We start from the raw sequence: 13867 nt of genomic DNA on the forward strand, positions 1-13867 counted from the left end.
GAATCAAATGGATTGACGCTGTACGCTTGAATCAAATGGATTGACGCTGTACGCTTGAATCAAATGGATTGACGCTGTACGCTTGAATCAAATGGATTGACGCTGTACGCTTGAATCAAATGGATTGACGCTGTACGCTTGAATCAAATGGATTGACGCTGTACGCTTGAATCAAATGGATTGACGCTGTACGCTTGAATCAAATGGATTGACGCTGTACGCTTGAATCCAATGGATTGACGCTGAACGCTTGAATCCAATGGATTGACGCTGTACGCTTGAATCTAATTGATTGGTGCTATATGCTTGAATCCAATGGAGTGACGCTGTATGCTTGAATCCAATGGATTGACGCTGAATGCTTGAATCCAATGGAGTGATGCTGTATGCTTGAATCCAATGGAGTGATGCTGTATGCTTGAATCCAATGGACTGATGCTGTATGCTTGAATCCAATGGAGTGATGCTGTATGCTTGAATCCAATGGAGTGATGCTGTATGCTTGAATCTAATGGATTGGTGCTGTATGCATGACTTATTGGGTTAGAGGTGGCTCCCCATACCATGGCTATTTCAGAGAATGTGACTGAACAAAGACATGTGGCATCATCTGTATGTGTAAGGGTGTCAGTGTATTAACCTCTCGCGGCCTGGGTGGGAGGTTAGTGAGTGTGATCATACAGAACAGCACCTAGACCGCAACTGAGATGCTGTAAACGCCAAATTTAAGATCACATTCAGACTGTCCAATGATGACCAACGCAACAAGCCACAAAATTCAACAAAACACTCAGTAAGAACATCAGCCCTCAGCCCATCAAACACACACTAATCACTGCGCACTCCTCCAGTACAGACACAGAGACCAAGGGCTAGGCACGGAAAGAGCAGAGGTCCGCCAATAATTCCCAAGTAGGAAATGCTATGTGCCCCTGATTGGACAATATCGAATAAAAAAAAGGTCAAAGGAAGAAGAGAACCCTCTCTGTGTAGCACAGTTGTTGTTGTCATTGGATGTGGATGCCATGAGAATGCTGCCTCTTCCCTCAAGGTTTGGCGCCCCGGGCCCCAGCCCTTTCACACAGATATCTCATAGGTTGTGCCACCCACCCCAGTCACCTTTTTGACATTACTGTGGCGGCTAGGGCTGAGAGTGGTGCCCTGGGCACTGGAGCTGTTGGGTCCTAGATGGCAGTCTGTTTGCCCATTCACTTTACTTTGCATCATGGCCTCTCTGAATGGGGAGGGGCAAAAAACAAGAGGGCATAGTTATTTGAAGTGAGAACTAACTTAGATTTAGATATACATGCACATGCAGTATAAACACAGATCACATGGAAAGAAAATTCAGTTGTCATACCAGAAAATGTGTGTATTGTTCTCACATGCATGTTCTGGTGGTGTTAGTAGTTGGTCTTGTGTGGCTGGTCCCTGGAGCATGCACTATGTAAATGGCCATGACACGAGTTAGAGAAGTAATGAAACACATGCCAGTGTACCTGCTGGTGCTAGCATAAATTACCATGAGTGGTGTATTCATTACCCCAAAATCAGAATGACATTTTATGAAATAAAGGGTAAAAACCACAGTGTGTTGTTCGTGATAATCTAGGTTTGTACGGAGTTTCTGTAGGTGCTAAAAACATGCAGAGATGTAGATGTTGATATTCCCAGATGGAAGAGAGTGACAGGAGGGAGATAAGCATGCAAACAGAAGGAAATGATAGTGGGGTAATGCAACTTTATTCATCATGACAGACAACTTAGAAAAATACAAAAGTTTTTTTCTTACTATGAAAGCAAAACATTAAAATCCAGTGACAAACACCATGCACAGTACTTCATTGGATAAAAGGGTATAATATCGAAGGAAACTGTATGTATACAGATGCTACATGTTAACACCTAGCCTAAGCTCTCTCATCCTCACTACTCATCCACCGCTGGTTTCTAACCAGGCAGCCAGCAGGGCTTCGGGGCTTCCTATGGGGAGTGAGTTCTGTTCCCTCCCCCGCGCCTCAGCTCATTTCATGCACTGCAGGAGACGTTAGGGGTATGTTAAGATTCGTACCTTGGGCCACCAAGGCGGGGTGAGTCTGTTCTCTCCAGGGCGTGGATGAAGGAGAGTTTCTTGTGGGTGTAGGAGGGGGATTGGGGCATGGCAGGGGAGTGGTGGGGCTGGTGGGGTGGGGAGCGGCAGGGGGCTCAGGGACCCTGCCTCCCTGCATGCTGCTGTCAGCATGCAGGGAGCTGGAGGAAGTCCTGGGGGCACGTGCCAGAGAGGAGCCACCAGAGGAGCGCAACACGGGGGTCCGAGGCCCGTAGCTCACCACCCCCATCAGGTTGTCCCGAGAGCCTCCGTAGGCTGGAGGCGTGGGACCTCTGGAGCTGGGGTCCCGGGGACTATCCGGGTAGCATGTGGGAGGCAGGCCGTACCCTCCAGAGCTGTCGAACATGCCTGAGTCCTGAGCCTGGGCATAGGACTGAGCCTGGGAGCACCCCCCATGGTGCTGCAGCTTCTCCCTCTCCTCCATCTCCTTACGCTCCTGGATGGAGGCCATGATGGTTTTGGAGAGGTTGTCGTAGCGCACCGGGGACAGGTCCCGGTCCTGGGGGGACTGCCTGCCCCTGCTCATCCCCATCCCCCTGGAGCCCAACACCGGGGACAGGTCCCTGTTCTGCGGGGACTGCCTGCCCCTGCCCCTGCTCATCCCCATCCCCCCGGAGCCCAACACCGGGCTGAAGCTGGGGGGGACCTGCTGCTTCTGGATCTGAGGTTCAGGCCCCCGCACGTGGCACATTTTGGTTGGCAGGTAGGGTGAGTGCGAGCCCATAGAGGGCATGCCGGGGTGGGCCATGCACTCGGCTGCGGTGGCTGGGGAAATGCTGGGGTTGAGCAGGCTGTCGTAGGAGAGGCTGCTGTTGCGGTTGGACAGTGGGGAGAAGACGCTCTTGTAGGGGGTGGAGGTGACTGTCTCAGGCTGCAGGACAGGCAGCTGGCCCTTGTCCCTGCGCTGGTGGACCTGCTTCAGGTTGAGGGAGCTGGAGTTGATGGGATAGGAGTCCAGTTGCAGTGGGGAGGACTGGAAGGAGCGGTGGAGAGGGGCGTTGCGGTAGTCAGGCAGGTCCAGGTTGGGCTCTGAGCGGTAGTCGACATGGCAACGGCCCTCCTCCAAGATGGCTGACGCCTTACGGTGGTCATCTGGCATTACAATCTGACAAGACAAAACAACACAGAAGTAGTGAGAAATATGAACTATTATTTTGACTAGCCATACATACTATAATGACATTTTTGTTTTGTTCTGTATTTTACCCCCTTTTTTGTCTCATCGCTGCTACTCCCCAACGGGCTCAGGAGGCGAAGGTCGAGTCATGCGTCCTCTGAAACATGACGCGCCAAACCGTGCTTCTAAACACACACTCGCATAACCGGAAGCCAGACGTACCAATGTGTCAGCGGAAACACCATTCAACTGACGACCGAGGTCTGCCTGCAGGCACCCGGCAAGCCACAAGGAGTCGCTAGAGTGCGATGAGCCAAGTAAATCCCCCCTAGCCAAACCTTCCCCTAACCCGGACGTCACTGGGCCAATTGTGCACCACCCTATGGGACTCCCGATCACGTTCGGTAGTGATAAAGCCCGGGATCGAACCCGGGTCTGTAGTGACGCCCCTAACACTGCGATGCAGTGCCTTAGACCGGTGCGCCACTCGGGAGGCCGTAACGAGAACATTTTTATAAAAGATTGAAACGGCTGTTCATTTATATGCAGTCACACTCGCAACTGTGCAGGAATAAAGTCAAATATTGGGTAAGCCTGTTTGCAATTACTATTAGAATTCAGTAATTTAGTCTGACCTTCTCTCCTGCCGCATGGTAATGGACTTTAGGGATGGTGCCGAACGAGGGCCGGTACTTGTACATGGCCGGGGTGGAGGGATGGGTCTTGCCGGACAGGGAACTATCTGGAAGTGGAAGACACAGAACAATGTTACTGTGAGAGACAGACTATTATCTGGTGTAAGGATGTAAGCATCCATTTTATGGTGTGTTAGAATTGATAGGGCTGTCATCATCAGAGCCTTTCATGGCTCATTATGTTGTAAAAGTAGTCTTCACCTCAAGCTAAAAAAGAAAAGAAAGAAAAGAAGTCATTCAAAAGCTAACATATAAAGACAATCATAAGAAATCCTCCTTACATTGAAATCTTTGCTTTTACAGCACAACAGAACGTGGACATGTCCGAGCAAAGGTAAATATTGTGGTGCTGCATTGATTTTGTCATTTCAAATAATGCAGTAACATAAAACACCACCAAGTGGCAGTAGAGCTACTGTGATGGGAAAAAAACAGTCAGGAAGGAGCTCCAGACATAATGCACCATGACACAATAGATCAGGAATGGAGGTGGGGGGCCACAAAAAATCTGAACTCATCCTGAGGGGCCGAAGTGGCTTACAGGTGTGCGTACCCTCACCGAGTCCATAACTAATCTGGAGCAGATTGACTGAACCAGGCCCACTCACGACAAATGACACGACATTTCTCCTCGCTGATGAACAGCGATAGAGGACTGCCATGCTGGAGTTCATTCATCAAGCCTAACGAGCTATAAGTCACGAACTAGCACTGAGATGGAGCGCTTTTAGGAGGCCAGAGAGAGCAGTTCGGTGCAATACACCAGAGAGAGAAAGAAACAAAAAGAGACAGAAAGAGAAACACAGGGAGAGAGATACACACCAGTGATTTGTGGGTTGACTCATAACCCGCAGTCCTCGTGGGTTTAGGGTCATGAAATATTGTGTGGATGAAGAGCGGGTTATACATGTATAATTCTTGTGCAATTCATATCTACAGGCTACACCGAGGTTTCTCTTTCATAATAATTTATCTGACATTATAAACTGGGTGGTTTGAGCCCTGAAAGCTGATTGGCTGGCAGACATGGTTTATCAGACCGCATACCATGGGTATGACATAACATTTATTTGCAGACTCCACGCGTGCTGTCATGTGCCTTTTTCCTCAGGAGTGGCTTCCACCTGGCCACCCTCTCATGGCCACCCTCTCATGTTTTCTCCATCTCAGCCAATGAACTCTGTACTTCTGTCAGAGTTGTCATTGGGTTCTCTGTCACCTCCCTGACCAAGGGCATTCTTGCCCGGTTGCTCAGTTTGGTTGGATGGTCAGCTCTAGGCAGAAGTGACCATATTTTCTTCCCAATGATGGAGACCCATGTGCTCTTGAAAACTTTGAACACTCTAGAAATGGTTTAATACACTCCCCCAGATATATGCCACATCACAATTCTATCATGGAAATCTTATGACAGTTATTTGGGCTTCATGCTATAGTTTCTGCTCATGCTATAGGGTCCCACTGTAAACTGTGGGACCTTATATAGACAGGTGTGTTTCTTTCTAAATCATGTCTAAACAATTGAATTGGCCACAGGTGGACTCCAATCAAGTTGTAGTGACATCAAATATGATCAAAGGAAATTGGATGCACCTGAGCTCAATTGAGCATCATTGCAAAGGGGTATGAATAGTTATGTCAAATAGATATTTCTGTATTTAATTTTCAATAAATGTGTTAAGATTTCTGTCATTATTGTGTGTAGATGGTTGAGATTTTTTTATCCAGGCTGTAACAACAACATATGGAATAAGTTAAGGGGTATGAATACTTTCTGAAGGCACTGTATCCTCTCACATAGCCTAATATAATATTAGCTCCTGCAGAATTAAGCATACCTTGCAGTAAAATGATACACCAAATGTACATTTTGACTCAGGAACAGGAGTGGAGAAAAATGATTGATTTCTTCCAGCATCTTGAGAGAATGTATGCACGGTTAGGGATCGTATGTCAATGTGTTACCTTTATCAGCATCATAAAAACAGTATATATATTTTTTTTTTACCCCCTTTTTCTTCCCTCATCGCTGTAACTCCCCAACGGGCTCGGGAGAGGCAAAGGTCGAGTCCTGCGTCCTCTGAAACACGACCCACCAAACCGCACTTTTTAACACCCGCCCACTTAACCCGGAAGCCAGTCGCACCAATGTGTGAGAAGAAACACTGTTCAACTGATGACCTCGCCACTCGGGAGGTGGCTGATAGCTTATCAGAAACATGTTGGGTCGTTTTCACTGCTTTTCATTTCCTTAATTAAGCAAGTCAAGTTGACGAACAAATAACCGACCAAAATGTTGGAAATTATAAGCAGAAACGTATCTAAATTAGGCTTTTAAAAAAACATCCTGCACCCCTTCTCAAAAAATCGTTCCTCTGTCTCCGACTGAACAGCGCATTTTTAATTACTCTACTGTATTTGCAGGTTAGGGTCGTTCACGAAAATGGATCTCTCCTACAGACAGTGAGTCCTGTGGCTTGCTATATAAATTGGCTTGCTATATAAAGTGGCTTGCTATATAAAGTGGCTTGCTATATAAAGTGGCTTGCTATATAAATTGGCTTGCTATATAAAGTGGCTTGCTATATAAAGTGGCTTGCTATATAAAGTGGCTTGCTATATAAAGTGGCTTGCTATATAAAGTGGCTTGCTATATAAAGTGACTTGCTATATAAAGTGGCTTGCTATATAAAGTGGCTTGCTATATAAAGTGGCTTGCTATATAAAGTGGCTTGCTATATAAAGTGGCTTGCTATATAAAGTGGCTTGCTATATAAAGTGGCTTGCTATATAAAGTGGCTTGCTATATAAAGTGGCTTGCTATATAAAGTGGCTTGCTATATAAAGTGGCTTGCTATATAAAGTGGCTTGCTATATAAAGTGACTTGCTATATAAAGTGGCTTGCTATATAAAGTGGCTTGCTATATAAAGTGGCTTGCTATATAAAGTGGCTTGCTATATAAAGTGACTTGCTATATAAAGTGGCTTGCTATATAAAGTGGCTTGCTATATAAAGTGGCTTGCTATATAAAGTGGCTTGCTATATAAAGTGGCTTGCTATATAAAGTGGCTTGCTATATAAAGTGGCTTGCTATATAAAGTGGCTTGCTATATAAAGTGACTTGCTATATAAAGTGGCTTGCTATATAAAGTGGCTTGCTATATAAAGTGGCTTGCTATATAAAGTGGCTTGCTATATAAAGTGACTTGCTATATAAAGTGACTTGCTATATAAAGTGACTTGCTATATAAAGTCGGCAAACAGGAATTCAGTTATTTTTCTATTGAACGTTAGAATTTGCAAAACGTGTGACCTAAGCGACTTTGAACGTGATATGATCGTCGGTGCCAGGTGCGCCAGATCCCGTATCTCAGAACGGCCGCACTCTGTTAACCGGGAATGGTGCGACAAACAAAAAACATCCAGTCAGCGGTAGTCCTGTGGGCCACAAGAGATCAAAGGAGAATGGCAAGAATGATGCAAGCTAACAGGCGGGCCACAAACCGATAATGGCGCAGTACAACAGTGATGTGAAGAACGGCATCTTGGGACGCAGAACTCGTTGATCGTTGTCACGGAGAGCTATTGCAGCAGATAACCACACCGGGTTCTATTCATATCAGCTGAAAACAAGAAGAAGAGTCTCCAGTGAACACACGATCAACAACACTGGAGGCTTGAGGAGTGGAAAAACATAGCCTGGAACATGACAGCGAGTTCAGTTTACTAGAGTGGTCTGCGAAGTCCCAAGACCTCAACCCAAAAGAGCATCTTTGCGATAAGATGGAATGGGCCGCCGTCCAATCTGCAGCAAGTGTGTGATGCCTTCGCGCCACCATGGACCAACATCACTGTGGAAAGTTTCCACACACACAGAGAAACAGACACAGATTATTTTCTTCTCAGGAACATATACAGGATACTACCTTCTACAACATAACCTTCACTCCAAACCAAAACCCACAACCTGATTTTGGACGGAATCACCTGGAAGGCTTACAACTACCAAATATTATTATTCCAACACAATACAAATGCTCTGGAAAACAACAGAAACCTGAAAACACCATCCAACCTGGAACTGAGTCAGTAATGTTTAGTCTGAAGCTATATTTTATTTCCAAAAGCCAAGGAGAAAAATACATGACTTTACTTTATAAGGACTGATTGCTAAATTAAGGTCGCCAAGCTTGATACAACTTCAATTAGCACTGACGTGTCAAGTGAGAGGTGTCAAAGCCCTTCAGCCCTACAATGGCAGGAGAGTCGAACAGTCTACTCCAACCAAATGCAGAGGCCTTAGAAGATGCCTCCTGCTGTTCAGAGGTCATTCAAATACACTACCCTGTGTATGTAAAGAATGATAAGATCACAAAATGAAGCTCCTTATGGAAAATCAAGAGACACTTTTTGCTGACTATTATAAAAATGGGAACATCTGCAACCTCATCTTCCACACAAACCATCCCCTGGCATGGCACAGTGCTATATTAGCACACTACCCCTCTTAAGAGAGGTGGTGTTAACGAGGGGTGGAAACTCAGGATACTAGACAACGAGGACTCGGAGTCAGCTAATTTAATCTCTATAAGTCTGGAACAGTAATGGTACAGGGTAACCCCAAACAGCTTCAGCTGGACTTTCACCTAATCAAAGAATCAGGAGAAGCTCTCCCTTGAGAAAGATGCCCCCACCCCGAGCGGGTCAGACCAGACCTCTTCATTATATAACCCCACAGACGAGCAACCCCAAGCGGAAAGTCAACCTCCCAGCACAGAGTACTACCCCCCCATTGAAATTAAGGATACATTTACCCAGCTGGAGGTAAGGCAGGTGGAGCTGGAACAGCAGGTGTTTACACTCCAGTCAGCACAGACCCAGACAACATTCCAGCACAACAACACCCTCTTAACCAGACCCGGAGAGCTGGAGGTGGAAAGAGACATGTCTGCACTCTGGACTGTGGCGAGACAACTTCAACAATATAAAAAGAAAGAGCAGGAGAAGAACAAACCACTAGAGAAGAAGATCAGGCTGTGGGAGGAGAGGTTGAGGGGGATGGCGTGTGACAGAGAACAACCCACTAAAGAGGTGGCCACCCCCACAAAGAAGCCAGCAGAACAGCCAACCTCAGCTCCCGACAAAAGACTCGACACCACAGCAGAACAGTCTTCCCCAGACCCTGGCCATAGTGTCGACATCAGGCAGAACAGACAAATGAAGAACCCCATGCCCAGGGGATCTCACCCGCTCTGAGCACCCACTCCGACCTTCTGTCTGAGGACCAACTAGGTTCACCTAGCCACATAATAATACACACAAACGACCTGAGAGCCCAGCAGGAAAGGTTGGCCACAACACTTCTACTTTCCCCAATGCACAAGTGGTTATCTCCACCCTGCTACCACGAAAATACTTACACCCTGCTACCATACAGCGGGTAAACGCAAGCATTTCCCGTGACTGTGCCTCAAAACCAAATGTTTTCCTGGCCCATCACTCCACCATGGACTTGAACAGCCTCTATGACCAGGCCCAACCCCCACTCTTACACTAGCCCAAGCCAATGGCATGTACCAGATGCTCAACAGGCTCTGCTCACACTTACTGGTCTGAGGCCAAACCACATGACCAACAACATTGGACATTTTATGGAACACAAAGCCTTCACTATCTCATCCCGGAATATCCAAGGCCTGAGGTCATCTGCCTTTGGCCTAAAGAGCAGGAAACTGGACTTCATTAAAGAAATCGGAAATACAGACATTGTCATCCTACAAGAAACCTGGTATAGAGGAGACTGGTTGCCCTCTAGGTTACAGAGAGCTTGTAGTCCCATCCACCAAGCGACCAGGGGGTATGGTCGCTCAGGGGGTATGCTAATTTGGTAGAGCAGACCGAACTCACTCCATTAAATTAATCAAAACAGGAACCTTTTACATTTGGCTAGAAATTCAAAATGAAATTATCTTAACAGAGAAAAATGTCCTCCTGTGTGCTACCTATATCTACCCACTAGAATCCCCATACTTTAATGAAGACAGCTTCTCCATCCTCCAAATCAATCATTTCAAGGCCCAGGTACATGTACTAGTCTGTGGAGACCTAAATGCCAGACCTGGACAAGAACTTGACACCCTTAGTACTCAGGGGTACAAACACCTGCCTGGAGGTGACAGCATTCCCTCCCCCGTATGCCCCCCTAGGCACAACTATGACAACATAACCAACAAAAACGGGTCACAACTCCTGCAGCTCTGTCGCACGCTGGGTATGTACATAGTCAACGGTAGGCTTCGAGGGGACTCCTATGGTAGGTACACCTATACCTCATCTCTTGGCAGTAGTACTGTAGACTACTTTATCACTGACCTCAACCCAGAGTCTCTCAGAGCGTTCACAGTCAGCCCACTGACACCCCTATCAGACCACAGCAAAATCACAGTCTACTTGAACAGAGCAATACTCAAATCAGGAGGCATCAAAGCCAAAGGAACTGAGTAATATTAAGAAATGCTGTAGATGGAAGGAAAGTAGTTTGGAAACCTACCAAAATACAATTAGGCAACAACAAATTCAATCCCTTTTAGAAAAGTTCCTGGGTAAAACGTTCCACTGTAATAGTGAAGGTGTAAACTTGGCAGTAGAAAATCTTAACAGTATATTTGACCTCAGCTTCCCTATCAAATCTCAAATAGAAAACCGAAGAAAATGAACAACAGTGACAAAATCTAAGAAAGAAATTGAGAAACATGTCCAACCAAAAGCATAGAGACCCGGAAAACCTGAGTCGACGCCTTCACTATGTTGAATCACTAAAACAATACAGAAATACACTATGGAAAAAGAAGGAACAGCACGTCAGAAATCAGCTCAATGTAAATAAAGAATACACAGACTAACCACTTCTGGGAAAATTGGAAAACACGAAACAAACAACGACACAAAGAATTATCTATCCAAAATGGAGATGTATGGGTAAACCACTTCTCCAATCTTTTTGTCTCTATAACAAAGAACAAACAGCAAAAACAAATACATTATCAAATATAAATCTTAGAATCCAGTATTAAAGACTACCAGAACCCACTGGATTCTCCAATTACCTTGAATGAACTATAGGACAAAATAAAACCCATCCAACCCCAAAAGGCCTGTGGTGTTGATGGTATCCTCAATGAAAGGATCAAATATACAGACAACACATTCCAATTGGCTATACTAAAACTCTTTAACATCATCCTTAGCTCTGGCGTCTTCCCCAATATTTGGAAGCAAGGACTGATCACCCCAATCCACAAAAGTGTACACAAATTTGACCCCAATAACTACTGTAGGATATGCATCAACAGCAACCTTGGGAAAATCCTCTGCATTATCATTAACAACAGACTTGTACATTTCCTAAGTGAAAACAATGTACTGAGCAAATGTCAAATTGGCTTTTACTAAATGATCGTATGACAGACCACGTATTCACAAACTAGAATGCTATTTGGCCCTAAACAGAGAGTACACAGTGGCAGAATACCTGACCACTGTGACTGACCCAAACTTAAGAAAAGCTTTGACTATGTACAAACTCAGTGAGAATAGCCTTGCTATTGAGAAAGGCTGCCGTAGGCAGACCTGGCTCTCAAGAGAAGACAGGCTATGTGCACACTGCCCACAAAATGAAGTGGAAACTGAGCTGCACTTCCTAACTTGCCCAATGTATGACCATATTAGAGAAACATGCTTCCCTCAGATTACACAGATCCACAAAATATTTGAATATATTTAATATTTTGATAAACTCCCATATCTACTGGGTGAAATACCACAGTGTGCCATCACAGCAGCAATATTTGTGACTTGTTGCCACAAGAAAAGGTCAACCAGTGAAGAACAAACACCATTGTAAATATAATCCATATTTATGCTTACCTTTTTCCCTTTTGTACTTTAACCATTTGTACATCGTTACAACACAGTATATATACATAATATGACATTTGTAACATCTTTATTAATTTGGAACTTCTGTGAGTGTAATGTTTACTGTTCATTTTTATTATTTATTTCACTTTTGTATACTACCTACCTCACCTGCTTTGGCAATGTTAACATATGTTTCCCATGCCAATAAAGCCCCTTGAATTGAATTGAGAGAGAGAGAAGAGTGGAGAGAGAGGGGAGGAATGTAATGACTTTGCATAGATTGCCCATTATTACCTTGGCTGGACGTCAGCTGGCTCTTCAGCTGGTTGTAGCGTTCTGCTTTGGGAGGTAGCGGAGGCTGGGTGTCTAGGCCTTTGTCATCCACGGCCAGGCCATCCAGACTGATCTTGGACTTGACAGGGGAGATGACGAGCGGTTAAAAGTGGTCTTAAAAGGAACAGCAGGTGGAGGAACAGAACCAGGGATAGGCCAAAGGATATGACTGGGGGACAGGGTTAGGTCAAGGGACTGGCTGGGAATAGTACAGTTGAAGAGGACTCGAAAGATGGCTCGGTGAAATATAGACAACAGGACTGGGAATAAAACCAGGAATAGGACATGGAACTAGAAATATGACTGATGTATCTACTGAATGTACCGAAGCTTACTTTAGACTGGAGGATACTGGTGTGGATCCCGTTGTTGCTGACCTTGATGCTGATCTGTCTGTCAGAGAGGTCTGGTCTGATGAATGGGGGTTGGATAGAGACAGGGGGCTTCTTCCTGGGGTCCACACCATTGTACCTGTACAGAGGAGAGGAGAGACGACTCATCGTATGAGAGTTAGCCTGAGTCCCAGATCTGTTTGTACGGTCTTGCCAACTCCTGTGTTATTGTCAGGTGACAATGACATAGGATTTGACAAGACTGCACAAACAGATCTAGGACTCAGGTTATATGGGAGTATGGGGCGAATTCAATGGTGGATGATGACTATAATAAAACAGTTTCAGTCTCCACCTGGGTATTGTCTATCTGTGGCTATGTATACTGTTAATTTTAGCAGTGTAATATCTCCCAAAAGGTCTCTTTAAATCAGGCTCTGGGGTCTGGCTGCTGAATGTGTGTTTGTGCTGTGCTTGATTTCCCCTTAACTTTTGTGTGATTCAGTTCTCCCAGACATCCTCTGGGGGTATAGGTGACTTCCTCCAGGCAGAGAAAACACACACACACACACACACACACACACACACCTCTTTGGACATTGCTGCAGTTCTATTTCAGCAGTCTACTCAGAATGACTACAGCAGAACAGGTACCATGGCAACCCCCTCGGTCTTGGTTACAGCTGAGCTTTTTTTAAACATTTATATTTTTCTTCCCAATTTCATGATTACAATCTTGTCTCATTGCTGCAACTCCCCAACAGGCTTGGGAGAGGTGAAGGTCGAGCCATGCGTCCTCCTGCTCGCTTAACCCAGAAGCCAGACACACCAATGTGTCGGAGGAAACACAGTTCATATGATGACCGAAGTCAGACTGCAGGCACCCGGCCCACCACAAGGAGTCGCTAGAGCGTGATGAGCCAAGTAAAGCACCCCCGGCCAAACCATCCTCTAATCCGGACCACGCTGGGTCGATTGTGACCGCTGACTTTTTATTGCCCGTCTATCTGGCTCCCACCACACACCACCCACACCCCCTGACCTACAGTAGGAAACCATGTCCTCCTTACCTGGGCGCCAGGGGAGCACACAGGACATACTTGATGTTGCCACAGCAACCCCGCGTGAAGGGATTTACTCCTCCACGGAACTTGCCCGTCACCTGAGGAACAGAAGGCTTTGTTAGAATGGGGGAAGACGCAAGGCCTGAACACACACACAGCTAGAACTAGCTAGCAGATTTGAGTTGGCAAGTGAAGCTGCAATGCTGATATTGTGTCCTGTGTGATACATGGTAGAATGTACTGTATGTTTGTGAGTGTGTGTGTGTCTGGTTAAGCCGCTCTCAGCTGTGCCCC

General features: G+C 45.7%; 1 protein-coding gene across 1 annotated transcript in view; it reads right to left on the reverse strand.

Annotated features, from left to right (window-relative positions):
- Positions 1 to 135: 135 nt before the first annotated feature.
- Positions 136 to 13867, reverse strand: part of LOC135513926 (palmitoyltransferase ZDHHC8B-like) — a 107875-nt gene continuing 94143 nt past the window's right edge. The window contains 7 exon segments of the mRNA XM_064936961.1: positions 136 to 1234; positions 2072 to 2204; positions 2207 to 3215; positions 3863 to 3969; positions 12139 to 12256; positions 12513 to 12648; positions 13580 to 13671. Of these exon segments, the coding sequence (XP_064793033.1) occupies positions 1078 to 1234; positions 2072 to 2204; positions 2207 to 3215; positions 3863 to 3969; positions 12139 to 12256; positions 12513 to 12648; positions 13580 to 13671 (1752 nt within the window). The 3' untranslated portion in view covers positions 136 to 1077.

The sequence above is a fragment of the Oncorhynchus masou genome, chromosome 25 (genome assembly GCF_036934945.1).
Source record: "Oncorhynchus masou masou isolate Uvic2021 chromosome 25, UVic_Omas_1.1, whole genome shotgun sequence".
In the NCBI taxonomy this organism is placed as follows: domain Eukaryota; kingdom Metazoa; phylum Chordata; class Actinopteri; order Salmoniformes; family Salmonidae; genus Oncorhynchus; species Oncorhynchus masou.